This window comes from Ovis canadensis, chromosome X (genome assembly GCF_042477335.2).
Source record: "Ovis canadensis isolate MfBH-ARS-UI-01 breed Bighorn chromosome X, ARS-UI_OviCan_v2, whole genome shotgun sequence".
NCBI lineage: Eukaryota > Metazoa > Chordata > Mammalia > Artiodactyla > Bovidae > Ovis > Ovis canadensis.
In genome coordinates, this window is record NC_091727.1 from 9005737 (window position 1) to 9027480 (window position 21744).

The 21744-nt window shown below is 46.7% G+C and overlaps 1 protein-coding gene across 4 annotated transcripts in view; it reads left to right on the forward strand.

The window, feature by feature from the left end:
* Positions 1 to 568: 568 nt before the first annotated feature.
* Positions 569 to 21744, forward strand: part of WWC3 (WWC family member 3) — a 108372-nt gene continuing 87196 nt past the window's right edge. For 3 of the 4 annotated variants that reach the window (XM_070289717.1, XM_070289718.1, XM_070289720.1), the window contains exon 1: positions 577 to 1207. In XM_070289717.1, coding sequence (XP_070145818.1) covers positions 897 to 1207 — 311 coding nt within the window. In that variant the 5' untranslated portion in view covers positions 577 to 896. Of the gene's footprint in view, positions 1208 to 21744 lie in introns of all 4 variants that reach the window. The other variant, XM_070289719.1, reaches the window with a different exon arrangement.

Here is a 21744-nt window from a genome sequence, read left to right on the forward strand (position 1 = left end):
GGCGCAGCTCCCCTCCCCCATCACGTGGGCAGAGAGGAGGACCCCAGACATCCAAGGCCTGGGAATGGGTGCAGTGAGGTGACCGCCCTCTCCCCCGGGAATTGTTTGGGTCCCAGGAGTCAGCCCCCGGCAGGCCGCGTCTGCAGCCCGGGTGGGGCCGCTAACCTCCCGGCCCTCCTTCCTCTCCGCGGTGGCCCGGGGGCGGACGGACGCGGCGGCGCCCATCCTGGCCCCCGTGCGGTTTCCCGGCGAGGCCCAAGGAGGTGGTGGAGGAGAGAAGAGGGAGGAGCGCGCGGAGCAGGAGGGGAAGACCGAGGAGCAGGGGGCGAGCGTTGGGAGGGTCGGAGCAGCAAGCGGGGGAGGAGGAGTAGAAGCAGCGGGCGGGGGTGAGGGGGTGGGGGCCCGAAGGGCCGAGAGCCAAGGAGCCCCCAAGGGAGATTGGAGGCGGAGCGGCCAAGGGAGATCGAAGGGCTTGCAGCAAGCGGGGGAGGAGCCGCCGAGGACTAAGGAGTGGAGGGAGGGCCGGCCGGGCCCACTGACAGGGCGGGGCCTGTGTAGCCCCGCCCCCAAGACGGTGCTGTGAAACGAAGATGGCCGGGCGAGCCGCGGGAACTGAGGGGCTGCTGGCAGCGGCTGCGGCAGCTCTGGGGCTGTGACTCCACGCGCGGCGGCGACCCGAGTGATCCAAGCACTGCAGGCGGCGTCGCGCAAGGCCGAGTGGGCGGTGGGCAGGAGGAGGTAGGCGGGCACCGGTGCGCGGGCGCCGGGCGGAGGATGCACCGGGCGCGGCGGGAGGGTCCCCGCGGCCGCCCCCGCGCCCCGAGCGCCGGGCCTTAGTGCTGGCGGACGAGGCGGCGCGCGTGGGGCGGCCGGGCGGCGGCGGGGCCCGCGCCGTCATGCCGTGGCTGAGCGGCGGCCGGCGGCGGCGGCGCGGACAGCCCCGCGAGGCCCCGCGGGAGCCACCGCAGCCGGCGCAGCCCCCGCGGGAGCCACCGCCGGCCGCGCCCCCCGCAGCGGCCCCCGTGCCCCCCGTGCCCCCCGCGCCCCCCGCGCCCTCGGCGCCCTCCGCGCCGCCACCGCTTCGGGCCCGGGAGAGCGCCGAGCTGCCGCTGCCTGCCGGCTGGGAGGAGGCGCGCGACTACGATGGCCGAGTCTTCTACATCGACCACAACACGCGCCAGACGTCGTGGATCGACCCCCGCGACCGGTAAGGGGGGCGCGTGGGCCAGGGTTAGGGCGCCCCATACGTTGGGCCCAGGGAGAGGATCAAGGACCCGGGGGCCCTCCGGGGTCTGGGCGAAGATCGTGCGTCCTCTGGGCCCGGAGAGAATCTGGGTGCCCCCACCCCCGGGACCCTGGTCGAAGATTGAGGCTCTCCCTCTCCCGGCCTCGAGCCCCTGGTGTGCGGAGCCCCGGCTTCCACCGCGGGACGAACACTCTGACTTGGTTCTCTCACGTCACCCGCTGACCGATGCCTGGGAGCTGGGCGCCTGTAATTTCCTCTCCAGGGGCTGATGGATGGCCATCTTCCTTTTTCCGCTGCAGTCTCGCCCATCCCTGCCGGGCCTCTGCGGCCCACCGCCCCCGACTGTGGGCCCACAGGCGCCCCTCAGCCCCGCGGTGGCCAAATGAGCTGTCATCTTGTAGCACAACCGTGCGTCCCAGCCTCGTGGTGTGGGTTCCTTGTCTGGCGGCTTCAGCCTAGTTTCCAGTGAAGACTGTGCCAGATGGGACACTTCAGAGTCTTTGGAGTAACCATCAAACTGGGGTGGTTACTCTTCAGCGCCTTAGAAAGTGACTTCAAATTCTAGTTGAAAAAGCCTTGTGTACTGCGGCCAGAATGGACTATGATTAGACCCATATGCTTCTGGGATAAAGGGAAAACAAGAGTTGAATTTTAGGTTTCCTTTCTGTGCAAGATGTGAGGAGAGCCTTCAGCTGTCTCATTATTCATGTGAATGAATCCCCCGGAGTGAAAAACGGATTCTTCCAAAAGTAGTGCTAGATTGCCATTAAGTTTCATGTAATGACTGTTTTCGATAACTTTTTGTTCCATTGCCTGTTGGTTTCAGTGGCTCAGCTGCTTTTGGGGAGAGGCATTTCGGGATTCTCTTGAAACCCAGGGATTCCAGTGATTAACTGATATCTTGTCCTCTCTGGAGCAACTTCTCCTCCAGGTTGGGTCTGAGTACCAGAAAGGAAATACTGCAAGCTTCCCAAATGATTTTAAGACTTGAAAAGGCCCAACGTGGTGACAGGCTCTTACATCTTCTAACCTGCACAGGAAAGGCAGCACTACATGGCACTGGCCTTTGAAAATAAACTTTTCAGGAGGGAAGCTGCTGAATTATTGTTTGAAGATTTCTCTAGGTTCAAATAGGGAAAGACCAAGAAAGGCAAAAGGCTCGTGGTTCCCTAACATTCTCTTTGAACCTGGCCAACTTCTGGACTCAGAAACTCAGAGAAATTATAGCACAGTTTATTGGCTTAAAAAGGTGCTTCGTTATTTTAAAAATCAGGTGAGATCATATTATAATTTTAACTAAAGCCTAGAGCCACAGCTGTCTGATCAAGCCTTGGAAGGTTCTGGAGTTGGTAGAACTGCTTCGAATGTAGTGCCCTTCTATGTTGTATGTCTGTTAAAAATCCAAACAACTGGAAAATGAGCCAATTAAAAGTACTGTTTTGCTTAGAAAAGGTGAAGACCCATTTTATGAAGATAATATAAAACAGTTGTGGTCACATTGGAGTGTAGATTCATGAGGAAAAGTATAAATACAAGAATTTTAATTTTATCGGCACAATTCAAGACATAGGTGAGCTGACCCCACAGAAGACAGCTGGTAGAAACTTCCTTTCTGTGTATTTCATACACATTGCCTGCGTTCCTCTTTCCAGAAAGCTGTGTTACTGAATGACATTTTCACCCTTTTCAGACATCACTCATGCTACAAATTTTTAAAAAGTCCAGTTTCTAATGCTCAGAGTGTCGATGGAGTGAACAAAAGTAGATGTTTTGCATTTTTTTGTAAAGTAAAAACATGTGTACAGTTTTATGAGACATTGTTTTTATAGTGAGTGAAAATTCAGTAGGGGACAGCTTGCACTTCAGCTCCCATAATACCTTGCCCGAAATATGTATGGAATGTTCAGCAAGCCACAAACATTTAAGTGGAGTCTACGGAAGGGTGTAAATGCTGTAATAGTCATTCTCCTTCTTCTTTCAAAACAGAGCCCTGCCGATTTTTATTAGTGACTGATTATCCTTTAAGGTTGTGATTGATTTTTATGATATGGAAAAAATTATGTGTTGGAGCACAGCATTTTCTCCTTGTGCATCTGACACTTAAAACCCTTTTTGAGTCTAGTTTGATTCACAGGACCAGAAAACGGTATTCAAGAAATGAAGACTTCCCCCAAACAGCTTCCAAATGGAGAACTGTCAGAAGAGGCAAATAAATAGGTTCTTAAAGGCAATGAATTATGGAGAAATAGATGAATGTAGTTGGTTAGGTGAAGATTCTTGCTGACTGAAAGCATTTTATATATAATTTATGAAAACTGTAATAGCATAAAATATTTATGCTGCTGTAAGCAAAGTAACCGAGGGCCAAGGGTTGTGAACAAACTCTTCTAGAGTTGTACAGTAATTCTATTCAGTGTTGTGTCTAACAGCATTTGTATTGCCAGCTCAGGGCATGTTGGTGAATTATTGTAGCTGTACTTTCTTTTTCATGTTACAACAAAGAGGTTGCAAACCTAGGGAAATATCTTTACAGATGTGGTTGCAGATGTGTAAAAAAACTCAGTATTTTCAAAACAGAATTTTTTAATTTTTTAAAAATTAATTTATTTATTTTAATTGGAGGCTAATTACTTTACAATATTGTAGTGGTTTTTGCCATACATTCACATGAATCAGCCATGGGTGTACATGTGTCCCCCACCCTCAACCCCCCTCCTGTCTCCCTCCCCATCCCATCCCTCAGGGTCATCCCAGTGCACCCGTTCTGAGCACCCTGTCTCATGCATCGAGCCTGGATTGGTGATCTATTTCACATATGGTATTAGACATCAAAACAGAAATTTTTTAGTTGGATTATGAACTCACTGTAGGTTTAAATTCACCATCTCTGCAGATCAGTACTGTGCATATAATTTTCATAGTTTTCTGGGAGTCATACCCCAAAACTTTGTTTAAAAATAAACAGTTGGAACCTCCCTGGCAGTCCAGTGATTAAGACTCCTTGTTCCCAATGCAGGGACACTGGTTCGATTCCTGGTCAGAGAACTAAAATTCCACATGCTGCACGATGAAGCCAAAAAAATCAAATCAACCAGTCAATAAAGTTAATTCACTGTTTCTGTGACTGGTATTTTCTGTGGGTGAGTTGCGTGTGTAGTGGCACATATGTATTCCACATATATCAACTTGGAGGTCAGTGGCCACTTTATAAAAAGGTATTTACCATTTAGATGGAAAATACAGGAAGAACTTTTTTGCCTCTCTTAGAAAAATTCAGGGACTTTGATGGTTGTATATTTGTCTGCTTTTGACATTGTATTGTTATTAACCTTTAGATGGACTGAGCAGTTGAAACTTACTGTTCTGTTTTCCATAGCTCAGTTGGGACTGTACATTACTGGAAATGCCAACCTCAGGCACTTTAAGAGTGGTGGACATAGCACATTTGAGATCAAAGCAGAGTATAAACGATCAGGATGATGGCGGCAGGCCCAGCTTTTAGGTATCCATTTGTTCACTAGCTGGGGTTTGACCTGCGCCACATGTAGAAATCCTGTGATATATCAAAAGTTCTTTGAATAGGCTGTTGCTTTAAAGAGAAAACAATCCATGGTTCTCGAATTTTGCCAGGTTGGAGCCCCACATAACAGGGCCAGATGACACCCTTGCTGTGTTCTTAGAACCTTTATTCAGTGTTAATAGGAGGTTTACTGTATTTTGGGTTTCCCTGATGGCTCAGCAGTAAAGAATCTGCTGCAATCCAGGAGACAGGAGATATGGGTTCGGTCCCTGTGTCGGGAAGATCCCTTGGAGAAGGAAATGACAACCCATTCCAGTATTCTTGTCTGGAAAATCCCATGGACAGAGGAGCTTCGCAGGCTATAGTTCATGAGGTTGCAAAGAGTCGGACACGACTGAGCATGCACTCAACTCAACTTAGTATATTTATCCCACAGGGTCTATTTTGGGATTATTACCAACTTTGTGATAAATAATGATTTTTCCATTTTTCATTCTTTAAGGTTATAGGGGTGTGTGTGTGTGTATTTGTATATACATAGAGGAGTGTCTTGCTTTTAAATCCATAAAGAGTGGACTTCTGTAAGAATCTTCTTCCATTTAGATTATCAACAACCATTTCTTGATTTGTTCTTGGTCTAATATCTTTCTTTTTTTTTGTTTAAGAAAAGTGAGTGGAAAAGTCATTCATTTCTAAAAATAGCTCCCGGATGTTTGGAAATCTCTTAGTTTCCTTTTCTTCCCTGTTGCTCTGATTTTGGAAGTGGAAATTGTGTTTCCCCTTCTCCCATAGGTTCTACTGCAGAAACCCGTGGGTCAAGTGACGTGTTAAAGGTCACTTTAACACTTGAGCCCAGTGAGCTCTTCTTGCCCAGGTCCTTTTGCTATTTGGCTGCCTTTCCAGTAAATTCAGTAAAATTAATCTGATGGAATAAAAGCAGAGCTAAAATTTCCTGAGTTCAGTTATTCTTATTTCAATCCAGTCAAATAAAGTAATATTCATAGGTTCTTGGCCTCCTGTGTGCTAGGATAGTGGATGGAGACCAGGTTTGTGTGGGAGATGGGAGACCCAGAAAATGCAGACAGTGGTGGTTGCCAGACACCCTCAGTAGAAGGTGGTGGCTTCTGAGAAAAGGAGGTGGCTCAGTAGAGCCTGGGGGTTCTTTATCCTTGTCCATTGTCTCCTAGGTTGAGTGTATCTCACGCTTCCTTAGCATTGGGGATGAGAAGAATGCTGCGGACAAGGAACTGCTAGGTGTTTGGAATAAGGATGGGAACCGGTTAGCTTGACTGACCCAGAGTCTTTGTGTTAGGCAGGTCAGGCCCAGGCAAGACCACGTGGAGCTTGAATCCTCCAGCTTTGGGCTTAAAAGAGCCAGGATGGCTTCTTTCCTCTCCTCATCTTGCATGTGAGGGCCACAGCCAAGGGGTACGTTCCACCCACTGTGGGAGGAACTGCGACTTGAGCTGAATCTTCTGACCATGATCAAATGCTCTGTCACAGACGCCACCCCACTGCCCTGTTCCTATTCAATTTGAGGCATCCTGACTCTCTTCATTCATTTGTTGGCTCATCTGTCCATTCATTCAGTAACTGTTTCACAGCCTCCCCATCTCAGGTACCCTTCCGGGTCCAGGAAGCACCAGTGGTGAGCACCAGCAGACGGGTACCTGCCTCCAGTGGGGCTCACACGTGTTCATGTTCTATTTACCCTGAGGCCTCACTGTGTTCTTCCTGCCTCCTGCTTTCTCCCTGCTGGGGTCCCTTGGGTCTTAGGACATACGAGCGGTGCTGCTTGTGGGCCACCCACTCCAGGGCACTGTCACTGAAAGCTGACAAAGGCTGCGTGAGCTGTCAGTGGGACGATGATGGAAGTGAAGCCCAGGGGCTTGCCTTAGTAACCTTGCTTCCCAGAGCCAACAAAGAGTGGCGTCTGTCTGACTCCAGACTTGAACCGAAATCGACCTTCCCCTCCCTTGGCTTGGTAACCGTGTGCCCCCTGTGCTATGTTCGATTCCCCTGGTTACTTTTATCTTATATTCATTGTTGTTTGATATTTAAGAGACCTCCTCCCTGTCCCTCCCACCCAGATAGAAGAATGGCACTCCAGAGATGTCCATGGCCTAGTCTCCTAAATTGATAAATAAGTTACTTTCCCAAAGAAATGGCCTTGGTAGGTGGGATTAAGTTAAGAATCCTGAAATGAGGTGATCATCCTGGATTATCTGGCTGGGCTTAGGGTAAGCAGAAGAGACCTGACCAGAGGGAAGCAGAACTCTCAGAGTCAGAGAAGGAGATGGCGACAGCAGAAGCAGATGTTGGAGCTGTGTGGCCAGGAGCCAAGGAATGTAGGCGGCCTCTCAAATCCGGAAGAGCCAGGAGGTGTATATTTCCTTTGCGCTTCCAGATGGAGTGCGGCCCTGCTAACACCTTGCTATTGGCCGAATGAAACTGATTTTTGACTTCTGACCTCCAGAGCTGTGAGACGGTAAACGTGTGTTGTGTTAAACTGCCTGATTTGTGGCAGTTCCTTACAGCAGCAGTAGGAAACTCCTGCACCCTGTGTGTTGTTTCCCAGAGAGAATGGAAGGGTCTGGTCAGCCTGGTGTTGTTGATAAGAGCCGCACGGGCTGAGGTGTCCTGGGTGCTCAGGGGCTGCTGGGCCAGGCATTTTACATCCGTTTTTCTCCCAGGCTCCTCACAACACCCCTAGGAGTCCTGTTCCTCGTGAGTGGGGCCTGGAGTTTCAGTCATGTGAGGCACCAAGTCCTGCTTGATGAACTAGCCACGTATGTGTGATGGACAGGGTGCACTTCTGAGAGAAGAGGGCAGTCAGAAATTGTCGGAGGTTTTCACAGATGCTGATGGACCTGAGCTAGAGATATTCAGGGCTCTTGGATTAGAAAAATTGAGGATTATGTCAGAGAAATTGTGAGGAGACAAGCAGTGCACAGGACTAGCCAATGCTTGAATTAAGGCAGGGGAAACCAGGAGGTGGGGGGTGTCAAACGAACCTTTTTTGCTGACACCTTAGGAGTAGTTGGGACTCAGCAGGGGCCGGGGTGGAGGCCTCCTATCAACCCCACTATCAACCATCACTATTTTTGCCACCATTGTTGATGATGGTGTTATGTTTAGTGATTTGGTTACATAGAGAAACAAGTGGGGTCATTCAGTGTGCTGTACTGCTGATAGACAAGGGCCTACAGGGTGTCCAAACTGAGCAGGTGTTACTTTAGACTGGGGTTTTGGAGCCCTGGCACTGTAAATGGTTCAGTTCAGTTCAGTCACTCAGTTGTGTCCGATTCAGGCTTCCCTGTCCCTCACCAACTTCCAGAGCTTGCTCAAACTCATGTCCATTGAGTCAGTGATGCCGTCCAACCATCTTACCCTCTGTCGTCCCCTTCTCCTCCCGCCTTCAGTCTTTCCCAGCCTCAGGGTCTTTTCCAATGAGTCGGTTCTTTGCATCAGGTGGCCAAAGTATTGGAGCTTCAGCTTCAGCATCAGTTCTTCCAAAGAATAGTTGGGACTGATTTCCTTTAAGATTGACTGGTTTGATCTCCTTGCTGTCCAAGGGACTCTCAAGAGTCTCCTCCAAGCTGTGTCTGTGAATGTTTAGGGGTGGGGTAATCCTTTATTGTGGGACTGTCCCGTGTGGTGGAGGATAGTTAGCAGGACACCTGGACAGGTTGCAGCATCTCTGGTCTCTCTGCTGAGTGCCTGCCAGTAGCGCACCTCTCCAAGTCACGGCAAAACCAAAAGTGATTTCAGACATGACCCAGTATCTGCCTGGGAGCCAGATGGCCTGATGAAGATGCTCAGTTGTGTCCAACTCTTTGTGACCCCATGGACTGTAACCCATCAGGCTCCTCTGTCCATGTGATTCTCCAGGCCAGAATACTGGAGTGGGTTGCCATGCCCTTCTCCAGGGGAGCTTACCAACCCAGGGATTGAACCCATGGCTCCTTCATTGCAGGTGGATTCTTTACCATTTGAGGCACCAGGGAAGCCCTCACCTACCATAGAACATACCATTTTAAACTGCACCATTTAGTGTTCATACATTTACAAGGTTGTGTGATCACCACTGCTGTGTGATTCCAGAGTAGTTTCATCGCCTCAGAGAGAAAGCCTGTACCCATTAATAGTCATTCCCTATCTCCCCATCTCTTGCAACACAGTTCTGTTCTGTGTCTCCAGATTTCTCTGTTCTAGACATTTCGTGTATGTGGAGTCATGCAGTCTGCGGACTCCTGCGTCTGGCTTATCTCACTCAGCATCATGTTTTCAAGATCTGTCCACATCGCAGCCTGGATCAGTGCTCCATTCCCTTTCCTTGCCAAATACTGTTCCCTGGTGGGGCTGCTGCCTTGGAGCGACCCACCTGTCCAGGTGTCCTTGCAGGATCTAGGAAGTAACTGTGTCTTTAATTCGATGAATGTCAGCTCCTAGCTGTTTTACTCACAGAAAAATGATCATTTCTCTGTTTACAGTGTCAAAATGTAAACATGACCTTGTGTACTCGGTGGGGGGAAAAAAAAGAGCTCTCAGACTGGCTGTGATTAGCTGTTGTCTGTTCCCATTGGTCTTCTGCTTGTTTTGGCTCCTTGAGAATGGGGAGCAGGCTTCGCCGCTGGAGACGTGCACAGTCTCAAGCTGGCTGGGAGCTTCAGGAATGCTGGTGCCTCCACAACAGGGCCCGGTAGCCCCAAGTTTTAAGCTCTCCTGGAGATTACAATGTACAGCCAGGAGTCACAGTGTGGCTCCAGGGCTAGTGGAGAAGTAAGGCTTAGGAAGTGCTGATGGTTAACAGAATTGGGGCACTGGGTGCATTTATGAATTTTTCTCTGTCAGTTGGGCAAAGATGGTTATCTGTCTCATTCAGAAAGAGGAGAAGGTACCCTCATCCTGTGCCTCATTGCTCGCACGACTGCAGGACCTTGCCTGTCATGTCAGGGACCAGGCTGTATCACTCCAGCCAGTTTGCCAGGGCTCCAGTCTCCAAGGGGTTGGGGAAGCCTGGCATTCAGAGAGCAGCCCAGAGATGGTCTGGCTGCAGCCAGCCATCCTTGCCCCCTCCCCTCCATTGCCCTGTCCAGAAATGCCCCTCTTCAAAGAGAAAAGGAAAGATTGTAAAGGGTGGTAGTGGGAGGGGGTGGTGCTGGCCTGACACAGGCTCTTCTGAGGCCTGCGGTACTCATTTATGAAACTTAACGCACTTCATGGGATGGACCAACTTCGATGCCAAAGGAGCGAAAAACTTGGTAAAAATTAATTGCTTGACATCCTAGTGACCAAAGAGCTGCTTGATGGAGTTTTTCTTTGCAAGCAGCTGTGCACACTTCTCTCCTGCAGACCAGCCCCCTCCACCGCGACACCCCAAGGCTCTTCGGGTGCTGTGCTCTGATACACAGGTGTGCATGCCTGCCCTTTAATAAAATGTGCAGGCCCTCAGGGACCTTGGGGTGTTTTTCTATGACATGGGGGACCCACTGAAGCATTCCTCCCTGCCTTATTGGAATGACACAATGTGGAAATATGTAGAACATGAGAAACTCCCCAGCTGCCCCCCTCCCTGGTAGAGCAGCAGCTTGCTGTGTGGCCTTTTCTCCACCTGTGCCTAAGTGTATGTGCAGAAGCCCAGATCTTTGTTTCGGAAGTTTACATAAATGCAATCTTGCTGTCAAAAAAAAATCTTTTTTTTTCCTGTGACTTGCTATTTTCATTTAACACTATGTCTAGGTGCTCTTTCCGCCGTCAGATTGTACAGGTCTATGACCATGTTCTAAAAAAACTTGTTTTTATTGAGGTAGAGTTCACAAAACAAAATAACTCATTTAAAAATAAACTACTCAGCAGCACTTGGTACATCACCAGTGTTGTATAGCCACCTACTCTATGCAGTTCCAGAACATTTCCATCAGCCCAGAAGGAAACCTTGTGGCCATGAAGCAGTGGCTCCCCAATCCCTCCTTGCCAGCCCTTGCAACCACCAAGCCACCAGTCTACTTCCTGTCTCCGGATTTACCTGTTCTGGGCTTTTCATACAGGTGAAATCATCTCTATTTAATTCTGTACACATGGCCTCTTATGTCAGGCTTTTCTCACCTTGCCTAATATTAGTGAGGTTCCTCCACATTGTAGGGACCTGGTTTTGTGCTTTTGCTCTTAATGCAGAGGACACACCATCCTGTGATCCTGAGGGCTGCCAGGTGAACTTTGCCCACAGGAGCTGCTGTCACCCTTTAAGAAAAATCAACTGAGGGTCAAAGAAAAGAGCATCTTAATTTAGGTTTTAGTTTGTTACTCTGAGAAAGAGTCTAAAATATTTCACATTTCTTTTTAAAAGTAGGTACAAGTAGCCAGAAACGAGCATGCGGTAGGATTTTTAATAACCTAGATGTGCCCTGTGAGATGGAGGATGAAAAGTGTTAGTCGCTCAGTTATGTTCGACTCTTTGTGACTCCATGGAAGGTATCCCGCCCTGTCCATAGAGTTGTCCAGGCAAGAATACTGGAGTGGGTTGCCATTCCCTTATCAAGGGGATCTTCCCTACCCAGGCATTGACCTGGGGTCTCTTGCATTGCAGGCAGATTCTTTACCATCTGAGCCACCAGGGAAGCCCCTGGAGATGAAAGATAACACATAATTAATATATCCTAGCCCTTTTCCTCAAGGTGATGCAAATACAGCTGGGGAAACAAGAAGGACCTATAGAAAATAATAGGCCAGCAACACAGTGGTTACCAGCCTGCTGCCAGGGTTGCTGGCAGGGGCAGTGAATGGGGGGAAGACGGTCAGCCTTGAAGTCAGAGAATCTCGAGGGTCCAAGTACACTCCTGTGCCTTCACCATGCCCCTACACAAGTCCCTGAAGTTCCTTGTGGGTGGATTCTCTTACATGTACGAGAACAATAAGGCTTGTTGTCAGTCGCTGAACTGATGCTGCCCCTGGGAGGTCTTAGGACAGGGGTTGGCAAACAGCAGCCTACAAGCTGAATCCGGCTGGCCACCTGTTTTTTATACAGCCTGCCAGATAAGAATGGGATTTTCACTTTTAATTGGTTGAGAAAGAATCAAAAGAAGAGTCGTATTTCATGGAAGTGATGTGGATTTCAAGTCTGTGTCTATAGATAAAGTTTTATTGGAGCACAGCCACACTTACGTGATTAGTTATTGTCTGTGGCGGCTTTTGCCCTTTAAGGACAGAGTTGAGTCTCTGGACAGAGACCATGTGGCCTGCAGAACTGGAAATATTTACTGTCTGGCCCTTGATAGAAAACCATTTGTGGACCTCTCATCTTAGGAGAATACTGGGTCTAATCAAGGTAACTATTAGTTACTGGGGGTTGGGTGGGCAGGAGTGGGATGGGAGACACAGGATAGGAAGACCCCTGCAGGAAATAGGAAGACCCCAGCAGGAAGTCTAACCAACCAGAGAAAAGGTACTCAGAATCATAAAATCCAGTGAGAGACCCTTTTGTCACATGAACCCTCTCAGTAGAGATTTCTTTCCTCCCCCACTTGCCCCAAGGATGCTGCATCTAACTGTCATTACGACAACCAAGGCAAGTCAGATTAGATTTTTTAAACAACATGCCTATTAAGACTACAGTTGACCCTTAAACAACTTGGGTGTGGACTGTCTCAGTCCATCAGATTTTTTTTTCAGTAGTGAGCACTACAGCACAGAACTGTGGATACACAGGGCAGAATATAAGTTATATGCAGATATTCAACTTTGTGGTGGCTGAAGAAAGTGAGTGAAAGTGCTAGTCATTTAGTCATGTCTGACTCTTTGTGACCCTGTATGGATTGTAGCCTGCCTGGCTCCTCTGTCCATGGAATTCTGCAGGCAAGAATACTGGAGTGGGTAGCCATTCCCTTTTCCAGGAGGTCTTCCTGACCCAGGGATTAAACCCTGGTTGCCTGTCATATACCCCAGTACAAAATACAAAATTTAAAATAGTGGGGAAAAAAAAAAAAGAAACTAAGGTTTCAAGGTAGAAAAAGTTTTAGTTCTTGGAAGAATTCAGATATGGGCCTCTCATTCTTTTGTGTTCCTAGGTAAGCAAGGGCCCCATTCTCCCATCTGTGCTCTATGAACTTGCATGGTCTTTAAAGGCCAGTTAAAGGAATTATGAATTGTGCACATGCATATCTGTGCTTGCTCACAGCTGCTTTCCACCTTCCCTTATCCCCTTCACAGACCTGGAGTCACAGAAAGACCCCCTGGGACCCCACAGCTACTGATCCATGATGTCCAGAAAGGCAAATCCATCCAAGTGGATTAGTGGTTGCCTGGGGGTGGAGTTAGGAAAGGGGAGTGGGAAGCAAGGGTATGATTGGGGTGATGGAAATGTTCTACAATGTCCTAAATGTTGCACATCTAAGTAAATTTACTAAAAATCATTGAAATTACACATAAAATGGGATGATTTTAGGTTTCATAGATGATACCACAATCAAGTTGTTTGTAAAGTTCTTTTAAAGTGGTCTTATTTTTAAATTCAGGTGGTTGCCTTGTTTTAATAGTTGAACAGACCAGGCTATGTAAATTAGGCTGGCAGCCTCTAACCATGAAGAAGGCTTCTGGTTTTCTTAAAATGTTCATACAATGACTCCAGACACTTACCAAGAAGCCACATGTTAACATTGCCCAGGAGTTTGACCGACTGTAAGGGAAGAGTACCACCAGCAACAGCCTGATTTTACTAGGTTAAAAATATAGTTGATTTCACAAAGGCAACTGACTCTTTCATTCAGAGGGATTTATCTTACAGAAAGACTTCCTGGCACTGCTGTCCATTTTAGAAAAGTTGATGTGGTATGTGATTATGTGTCAGTGTTTGGGGTGAAATGAAATTTGTGGATGAGAGACCAGTTGATACTTGGCGCTTTGGAGATCAGCATTTTTATCTTTCACATCTTTTTGAAAGAACATCTTAAAACTATATTGTATGCTTCTTATTTCTTCTTGGATTTACTACAGTGTAACATTTTCTTGATAGTTAAGGTTTGTATGCATGAACATGGATAATCATATGTTCTTGGAATGTACCAGTAACCACAGAGACCACTCAGACATTGTTAGCCTTGATTTTAGGCATGGATGGTCTTGGCGTTTGACTCAAGGCTCTGTTGTTTCATGTGTGCCCTAAGGCAGTATTTGGAGTCTCTGAACCTTGTGGTTTCTTCTTTCAGAAATGGGGACACTAAGGTCAATGTCTAGTGTGTAGTAGACACTCACATTTTAATTGTTCTTGTGGTCATACTGAATAAATAGTCATTCAACTTAGTGATTCTTCGTCTTTTCTTTCCTGCCCATCAAAATTTCCTCCTTCTATTATGTCACTTATGCTTCTGAGTTGCTTGCTTCGTTTTCTTCTTGTATACCCCTGGTGACCCACCAGAGTAAGGACAAGTGCTCAGAGAGTGCATGATAACTTTTTTCTCTCTGCTTGGAGCTGTTCTTTGCATTCCCTTGGTTTTGTGGCTGGGAACATGAAGTTGCTAGAAATGAAATGTTACAAAGAGGTTAGTACAGAGCCATCAAGCTTTGTGGGTACAGGGCTAGGTAGTGTGGGGGAGAATGGATACATGTATATGTATGGCCGAGTTCCTTCACTGTCCACCTGAAACTGTCACAGCATTGTTAATCGGCTATACACCAATACAAAATAAAAAGGAAAAAAAAAAAGAAGGGCTAGGTAGTAAGTATTTTAGGCTTGGCCAGCCTTAGAGTCACTGTTGCAACTGCTCAGCTCTGCTTTTGTAGCTAAAAAGCAGTCATGTGTGCATGCTAGGTCGCTTCAGTTGTGTCGGACTCTTTGTGACCCTATGGATTGTAGCCTGCCAGGTTCCTCTGTCCATGGGATTCTCCAGGCTAGAATACTGGAGTGGGTTATGATTTCTTCCTCCTGGGGATCTTCCCTACCCAGGGATCAAACCTGTGTCTCTTATATCTTGTGCATTGGCAGGCAGGTTCTTTACTCTTTGAGACACCTGGGAAGCCCCAAAACAGTCATAGGCAATCCCTAAATGTGAATGTGCCTGACTGTGTTCAATAAAAACTTACAGAGAAAGGAGGCAGGCTGGGTTTGGCCCTTGGAACCTAGTTTGCTGACTGGTGATCGACGTCATGCTTGTTTGTATACTGTGTTAACACCACCAAAGCTCTTACATCTTCAGCTTTCATTGTAGTTGTGTTAGCTTGGATATAGATCTGAAAACACCCCAAATATGTACAGAAATATTGACTTTCAGGTAGAGATATCATATTGCGGAATTTGGTCTTTGTAATATTTGGTGATGTTAGAGGTTTTACAGATTCCCATCACATGGTGAGATCTTGTTTCATAATTAATAGACACTTAACATTGGACAGGTATTAAGAATTGAGAATTAAGAAGTTGGGCTTCCCTGGTGGTCCAGTGGTTAAGAATCCACCTGCCAGTGCAGGGGAAATGGATTTGATCCCTGCTCCGGGAAGGTCCCACATGTGGTGGAGCAGCTAAGCCCATGCGCACAACTACTGAGCCTGTGCTCTAGAGCTTATAAGCTGCAATCACTGAGTTTATACACTTAGAGTCTGTGTTCTGCAGCAAGAGAAGCCACTGCAATGAGAAGCCCATGGACCGCAGTGAAGAGTAGCCCCTGTTGATGAAGAGTAGCTGCCAGCATCAGCACAGGGGAGCCGGGCCTTTTGCCTGGCTTGTACCAGGTTTGCCAACGGGGCTGTGAGGAATGCCATGGACCAGGAACTGCTGTGCAGCAGATGTGTTTCGTTCCTATTATTTTAGCAGTCAAGTGGTGCATTTTTAAAGAGTATGTCTTTAAAGAAGATTTACATATACTTTTGGAATGCCCATATAATATTATCAGTTCTTCGGTTTAGAAATGAATTATTGTTACTTAAAGAAAAAGAGGTGGATAGTTACTTTCTAATGGCTGGGTGGTTTGAGATCTAAAATGATGAGGCTGAAGCCCATGGCGGTCAGCTCTGTGGAATTCTTTCACATTGTGACTTTCCCTCAGGAAAGGCACGTAGTCGACCTGGCGGCGCCAGGTTATGGATGGACTGACTGCTTTGGAAGGCATCTCACATAGATCATTCTGATTGATCCGACCCAGGTCAACCACGATTGCCATCTCAGTAATCTCAGTACAAAGAGCCAAGACGCCAGAGAGCAAGCCTCCCCCCGCCTCCAATATCACAAACCTCCAAAATGTCACCATGCAGATGGCATATTGACAGAAATGTCAAGGATTACCAAGAATAGCTCCTTGCATTCTCATGTACTGAGGAGGAGAAAGACAGAGTACCATTTGCATTTTAAGTGCCACTGTGGTGGCCAGAACCAGTACTTTCCCCAATTCTGTCTTGGGGCTTTAGGTGTACTTTCCATTTTGAAACAAGACCTCATGTACTTATTTTACCTTGAAAATGATTAATAGAAGTCTTTTTCTTATGGTGTGTTTTATCACCTGGCTCCTTTAAAAATACAGATCACTAATAAGGTTCTATATAAACGTGTAACTGATCAAATCCTTGTTTTTCCTGAGTCAGTGTCAGCATTTCAGTTCTACTCTAAATCTAGTGCCAGTGCAGTAAATATTTGGAATCCAAAGTCTGCATTTCCTTCAGGCTAACTTTTATCTGGTTATATAAAGTAGAGAAACACAGACTTTCTTTCCGTCTGTTTCGAGGTGCTTAGTAGCCACTCAGTCATTGGCTGGTGCGGGCGTCATCCCTTTTTTGCACCAGTGAAAATGATACCCTCACATGTCCCTTCAGGGATGAGTGCTACTTTTGTCATTTTCAGGAAAATCACGTACATTAATCCCAACCAGGTTGTGGAGTAGGAAGAAGAGCTAAGGTTTTTCAGGCAGTTCCACCATCCTGAGCTGCCAGATGAGTTTGGAGCGTACTCTCCAGACTCGTGGATAGTCCAAGCCAAGTTGGATTCCACAGGAGCCCCTCATGGATTGCAGACCAGAAAACACGCCTGGGTGTCTTTCCTCTTTCCCCTGGCCTTTTTTATGTGTCACTGGTGTTAGATTGCTTTACCTCTCCACCTGGAGTTAAAGAAGGTGCCTTGACCCATTCCAAACTACTAAAATAGATAAAAAGTGGGAAATTTTCCGAGAAGCAAACCAGTGACATAATGGTACTGCAGGCATACAAATTACTGGAATTGGTTTTGTGAAGCAATTGGCTGATACTGTTGGCAAAGCTGGGTTTTTTTCTCACCAAAAAGGTAGCCCTAGATTAAAGTTGATTGTTCCCATATCAAGTTCTTTTTTCGTCCCTTGAAAGTAAAGGTAAAACAGAAGTATAACCTTGAGACTGTTGTTCTTTTGATCATCAGGTGTTATTATACTTCCTGGAAAGATGGATCAAAGGCAGAACTTTCCAGAAATAGGGATAGGAAGGTGCTGGAGAAAAAGTGTTAATTGTAGTGCAGTTTGTTTATAAAGGAGCCAATGAATACTATGTACAATGGTCCATCATGGAAACTACCTCCACTTCGGTGGAATTGTGCAATGAAACAAAGCCTCACATCTCTAGTCAGGATTTCTCAAGCCAGATTTCTGAAACACCTTCAGGAATTGTCACAGGGAACACTGTTGGAACGCCAGACACTTGAAGCCACAAGGCATCATGCCTGTTTCAAGAGAGGTCTTGAGCCTCAGGCTTCCATAGCCATCACAGCCTGTATGCGGGGCCATCGGCAGTCAGGTGGCCTGATGATGTCTCTGACCGTGAGTATCAGCCAGCTCAAGAGTTAGATCATTCTTTCTTTTGTTGAGCTGGCCTGGGTGGCAGCTTCTGTTTAACCTTTCCCTCTGGTCCTTGTCGGCTCTCACTAGGGTCCATTAACATTAGCCCTAATTTGGGTGTCCATAAGGAGCTACAGCCTCTGACTGTGTGAATCAAACTGGAAAATTCTTCAAGAGATGGGAATACCAGACAATCTGACCTGCCTCCTAAGAAACTTGTATGCAGGTCAAGAAACAACAGTTAGAACCAGACATGGAACAACGGACTGGTTCCAAATTGGAAAAAGAGTACGTCAAGGCTGTATATTGTCACCCTGCTTATTTAACTTACATGCAGAGTATATCATGTGAAATGTCCTCCTCAAGGGGATCTATTCGACCCAGAGATTGAATCTGCATCTCCTGCATTGGGAGGCAGATTCTTTACCACTGAGCCACCAGGGAAACCCACAGACATATCAAACCTTCATTCCTTTTCAGGGCTGAATCCCATTTCATTGTCTGAGTAGAGCACATTGTGTTTACCCCTTTCTTTGTTGATGGGCATTTGGGTTGTTTCCACCTTTTGGCTGTTGTGAGTGGTGCTGCTGTGACACTCGAGTATCCACTTTCAGTATTCCTGGGTATATACCTAGGAGTGGAATTGTTGGGTCATGTGGTCATTTGATATTTACCTTTATGAAGAACCATAGAACTCTTTTCCACAGTAGCTGTATACCATGTTACATTACAGAAGCAATGCATGAGGGTTAGTTTCTGCACATCCTTACCAACACTTACTGTTTTCTGTTGTTATTTTTTGTTTGCTATTTGAAGAAGTGACCATCCTATTGGGTGTGAAGTGGTATCTCGTTGTGGTTTTAGTGTGCATTTCTATTTCCCTAATGGCTCAGGATGATAGGGCTCTTTCCATGTGCTTGTTGACCGTCTGTGTATCTTGGAGAGATACCTGTTCAATTCCTTCATCCATTTCTTGCCCATTGGGTTGTTTGCCTTTTTGTTGTTGAACTATATATTGTGAATGGGCTTCCCCAGTGGCTCAGTGGTAAAGAATCTGCCTGCAGTGCAGGAGACACAGGAGATGCAGGTTCAATCCTTGGGTCAGGAAGATCCCCTGGAGGAGGACGTTGCAAATCCGTTCCAGTACTCTTGCCTGGAAAGTCCCATGGACAGAGAATCCTGGCGGGCTACAGTCCATGGGGTCGCAAAGAGTTGGAAACGACTGAAGCGACTTAACACATAGCACATATATTATGAATACTGAACCCTTGTCAGGTATATGATTTGCAACTGGTATCCATTTTTGCAAAGTTTTCCTGGTGAGTTCAGTTAGCAACCAGGCTCAGGAACCACTAATCTGGACCAGTGATTCTTGGTGCTACCTCCAAACACCTGGGAAACTTTCTGAAAATAAAAAAAAGTGCAGCCCTTTGCCCCCTACCCAAGGGGTTCTGATAACCCCTCTTTCCCCCTCAAACAGACAGCTACCTGGTGAAATAGTAGTTTAACTAAGGTTACTGACAACCTGGCTGCATGGATGGTGCATGCATGCATGCTCAGTTGTATCCAACTCTTTTGCGACCCCATGGATTGTAGCCCTCCAGACTCTGTACATGAATGGACTGGTGTCATCAAAGCAGAGAATCCGGCAGGTCTGTAGAAGGTCAGCTGGCATCAGCTACCTATTCCCTGTTCTCCAGAATATTCTGCACAGAGTTTATATTCTGTGGGAACTTGAATAGAATTTTTGTATCCTACTGTTGTGTGAAAATTGTATAAATCTCAATTACATCAAACTGGTTCATAGTGCTTTTCAGGTTCACTATATCCTTCTACTTCTCTGTATCTTCATTCTATTAATTTTTGAGAGTTTGATATTGAAACTCCACCTAAAAATCTCAACTTATCTACTTAAAAAACCATTGTAATATATAGGGGAACTATATATAACTTTGTTCTGTATTTTGCAAGTCTCCTGTACCTGTAAATGTGTTATCGCAGTTTCATAATTTAAGAAATTTTTAAAAAGAGAGAAAAAATTCAATAAAAAAGAATATTCTGTGCAGAGCCACATGCTCACTCACATCACAGGATGGCCTGGCCTCCCTGAAGTACCACCAAGGCTTGTGTTGTCAGGCCTCTTGGGAGGTGACATTTCAACTGCCTGTTTCTTCTCTGCCCATGGGAAGGGCACCTCAGCTCACATGTGACATGCTGAGCTGTACACTTATTATTTCTTTCCAATCTCTTCTCATGCAGAGCGCACTGTTGGTGCTTGCTCGCAGCATTTCTGCTTTAATCAGGGTAGTGTGGAACATTGTGGTTTTCTACTCTGAAGAAAGATTCTATTGTCAGTCAGTTTCCCCCCTACCTCATGACTCCTGCATTTTCATTGGAAGGACTGATGCTGAAGCTGAAGCTCCAATATGTTGGCCACCTGATGCAAAGAGCCAAGTCACTAGAAAAGATCCTGAGCTGGGAAAGATTGAGGGCAGGAGGAGAAAGGGGTGGCAGAGGATGAGATGGTTGGATGGCATCACCTGCTCAACGGACATGAGTTTGAGCAAACTCGGGAGATGGTGAAGGACAGGGAAGCCTGGCATGGTACAGTCCATGGGGTTGCAGAGTCAGACACAACTGAGGGACTGAACAACATGACCCTTAATTCTGAAGGAGACCGAGAGCTTGGCTCAGAACTGAGAAGGTGGATGATTGTGGGGTGGTTGGTGGAGTTTTTTAACTTTTGGTTTATTTTTATATATTTTTGGCTGCCTGGGTCTTTGTTGCTGCTGGGGCTCCTCTCTAGTTGCAGTGCACAGGCTTCTCATTGCACTGGCTTCTTTTGTTGCAGCGCACAGGCTCAAGAGCGGGCAGGCTTAGTTGTTCTATTCATGTGTGTAATCTTCACATGCTAGGAATCAAAGCCATGTCCCCTGCATTTGATAAGAATAGAACCACAGATTCTTAACCACTGGACCACCAGGGAGGTCTGGCTGCTGAAGCTTTCTAGTGGAAGTTCTCGTCTGATAGGAGGCTGGATGTGGGGGCAAGAGAGGGTACACTCCCTGGGGTTCTCTGTATCACAGAATCTCTTCTTCCGCTCACATGGAAGTGTTTCCCGCAGCATCTTTATCACCCTGGTGGGTCCCGTCTTGCCCCTGGGTTCCTAGGGGCTGAGGCTCTGCCATGTTCTTCCTTCCTGTACCTTCTGCTCCAGGCCATCCCCGCCCCCCCCCACCCCCCATGTCTCCTGCTGTTCGGAAGTGACTTATTTCCATACACACTTTGGGAACAGCGTAGGGACTCGTAAGAACAGATTTTGATGGGCAGAAGAAAGGTCATCTTGAAAGGATTCAATTCCATAGAAGCGCATGTGTTTTATTAAATTCCAAGTTAGGGCACAAAGTATATTTAGCTGGGCATTTTTATAGGATCGTTCTGCTCAAGTGCTTCATCATGGTCATGCTTAGAAAGAAGGCAAAGGAAAGTGTTTGGAATAATCTCCTGGCCATCCTTCCATCTCATGCTTATCACTTACTCTGTGTACCAATTTTAAAGCAACCTAGACGTCCATCAGCAGATGAATTGATACAGGAGTTGTGGTACATATAGACAGTTATTACTGAGCCATAAAAAGAAACACATTTGAGTCAGTTCTTATGAAGTACATGAACATAGACTCTATTCTACAGAGTGAAGTCCCTCAGAAAGAGGAAAACAAATGTGTGTGAATGAATATATATGTAATCTAGAAAGATGGTCTTGATGAACCTATCTACAGGGCAGCAGTGGAGATGGAGATGCAGAGAACAGACTTGTGGACACAGTGGGGAAAGGAGAGGCTGGCACCGATGGAGACAGTAGCATAGAAACATGTAAATTACCATATGCAGGAGAGAGCCAGTGGGAATTTGCTGTTATGAAGCAGGAAACCCAAAGCTAGTGGTCTATGACAGTCTGGAGGGATGGGATGGGGTGGGAAGTGGGAGGGAGGTTCCGAGGGAGGGGACATACGTAAACCCATGGCTGATTCATGTTGATATATGGCAGGAACCAACACAGTATTGGAGAGCAAGTATCCTCCAATGAAAAATAAGTAAAAAAATTGATGCCTGTTTTAGAATCATTGTCTGCTTCAGAAAAAGGAGAAACTGACCCTGGGGTGAGCGTGGCATTATACTGGTTACCACGTGCAA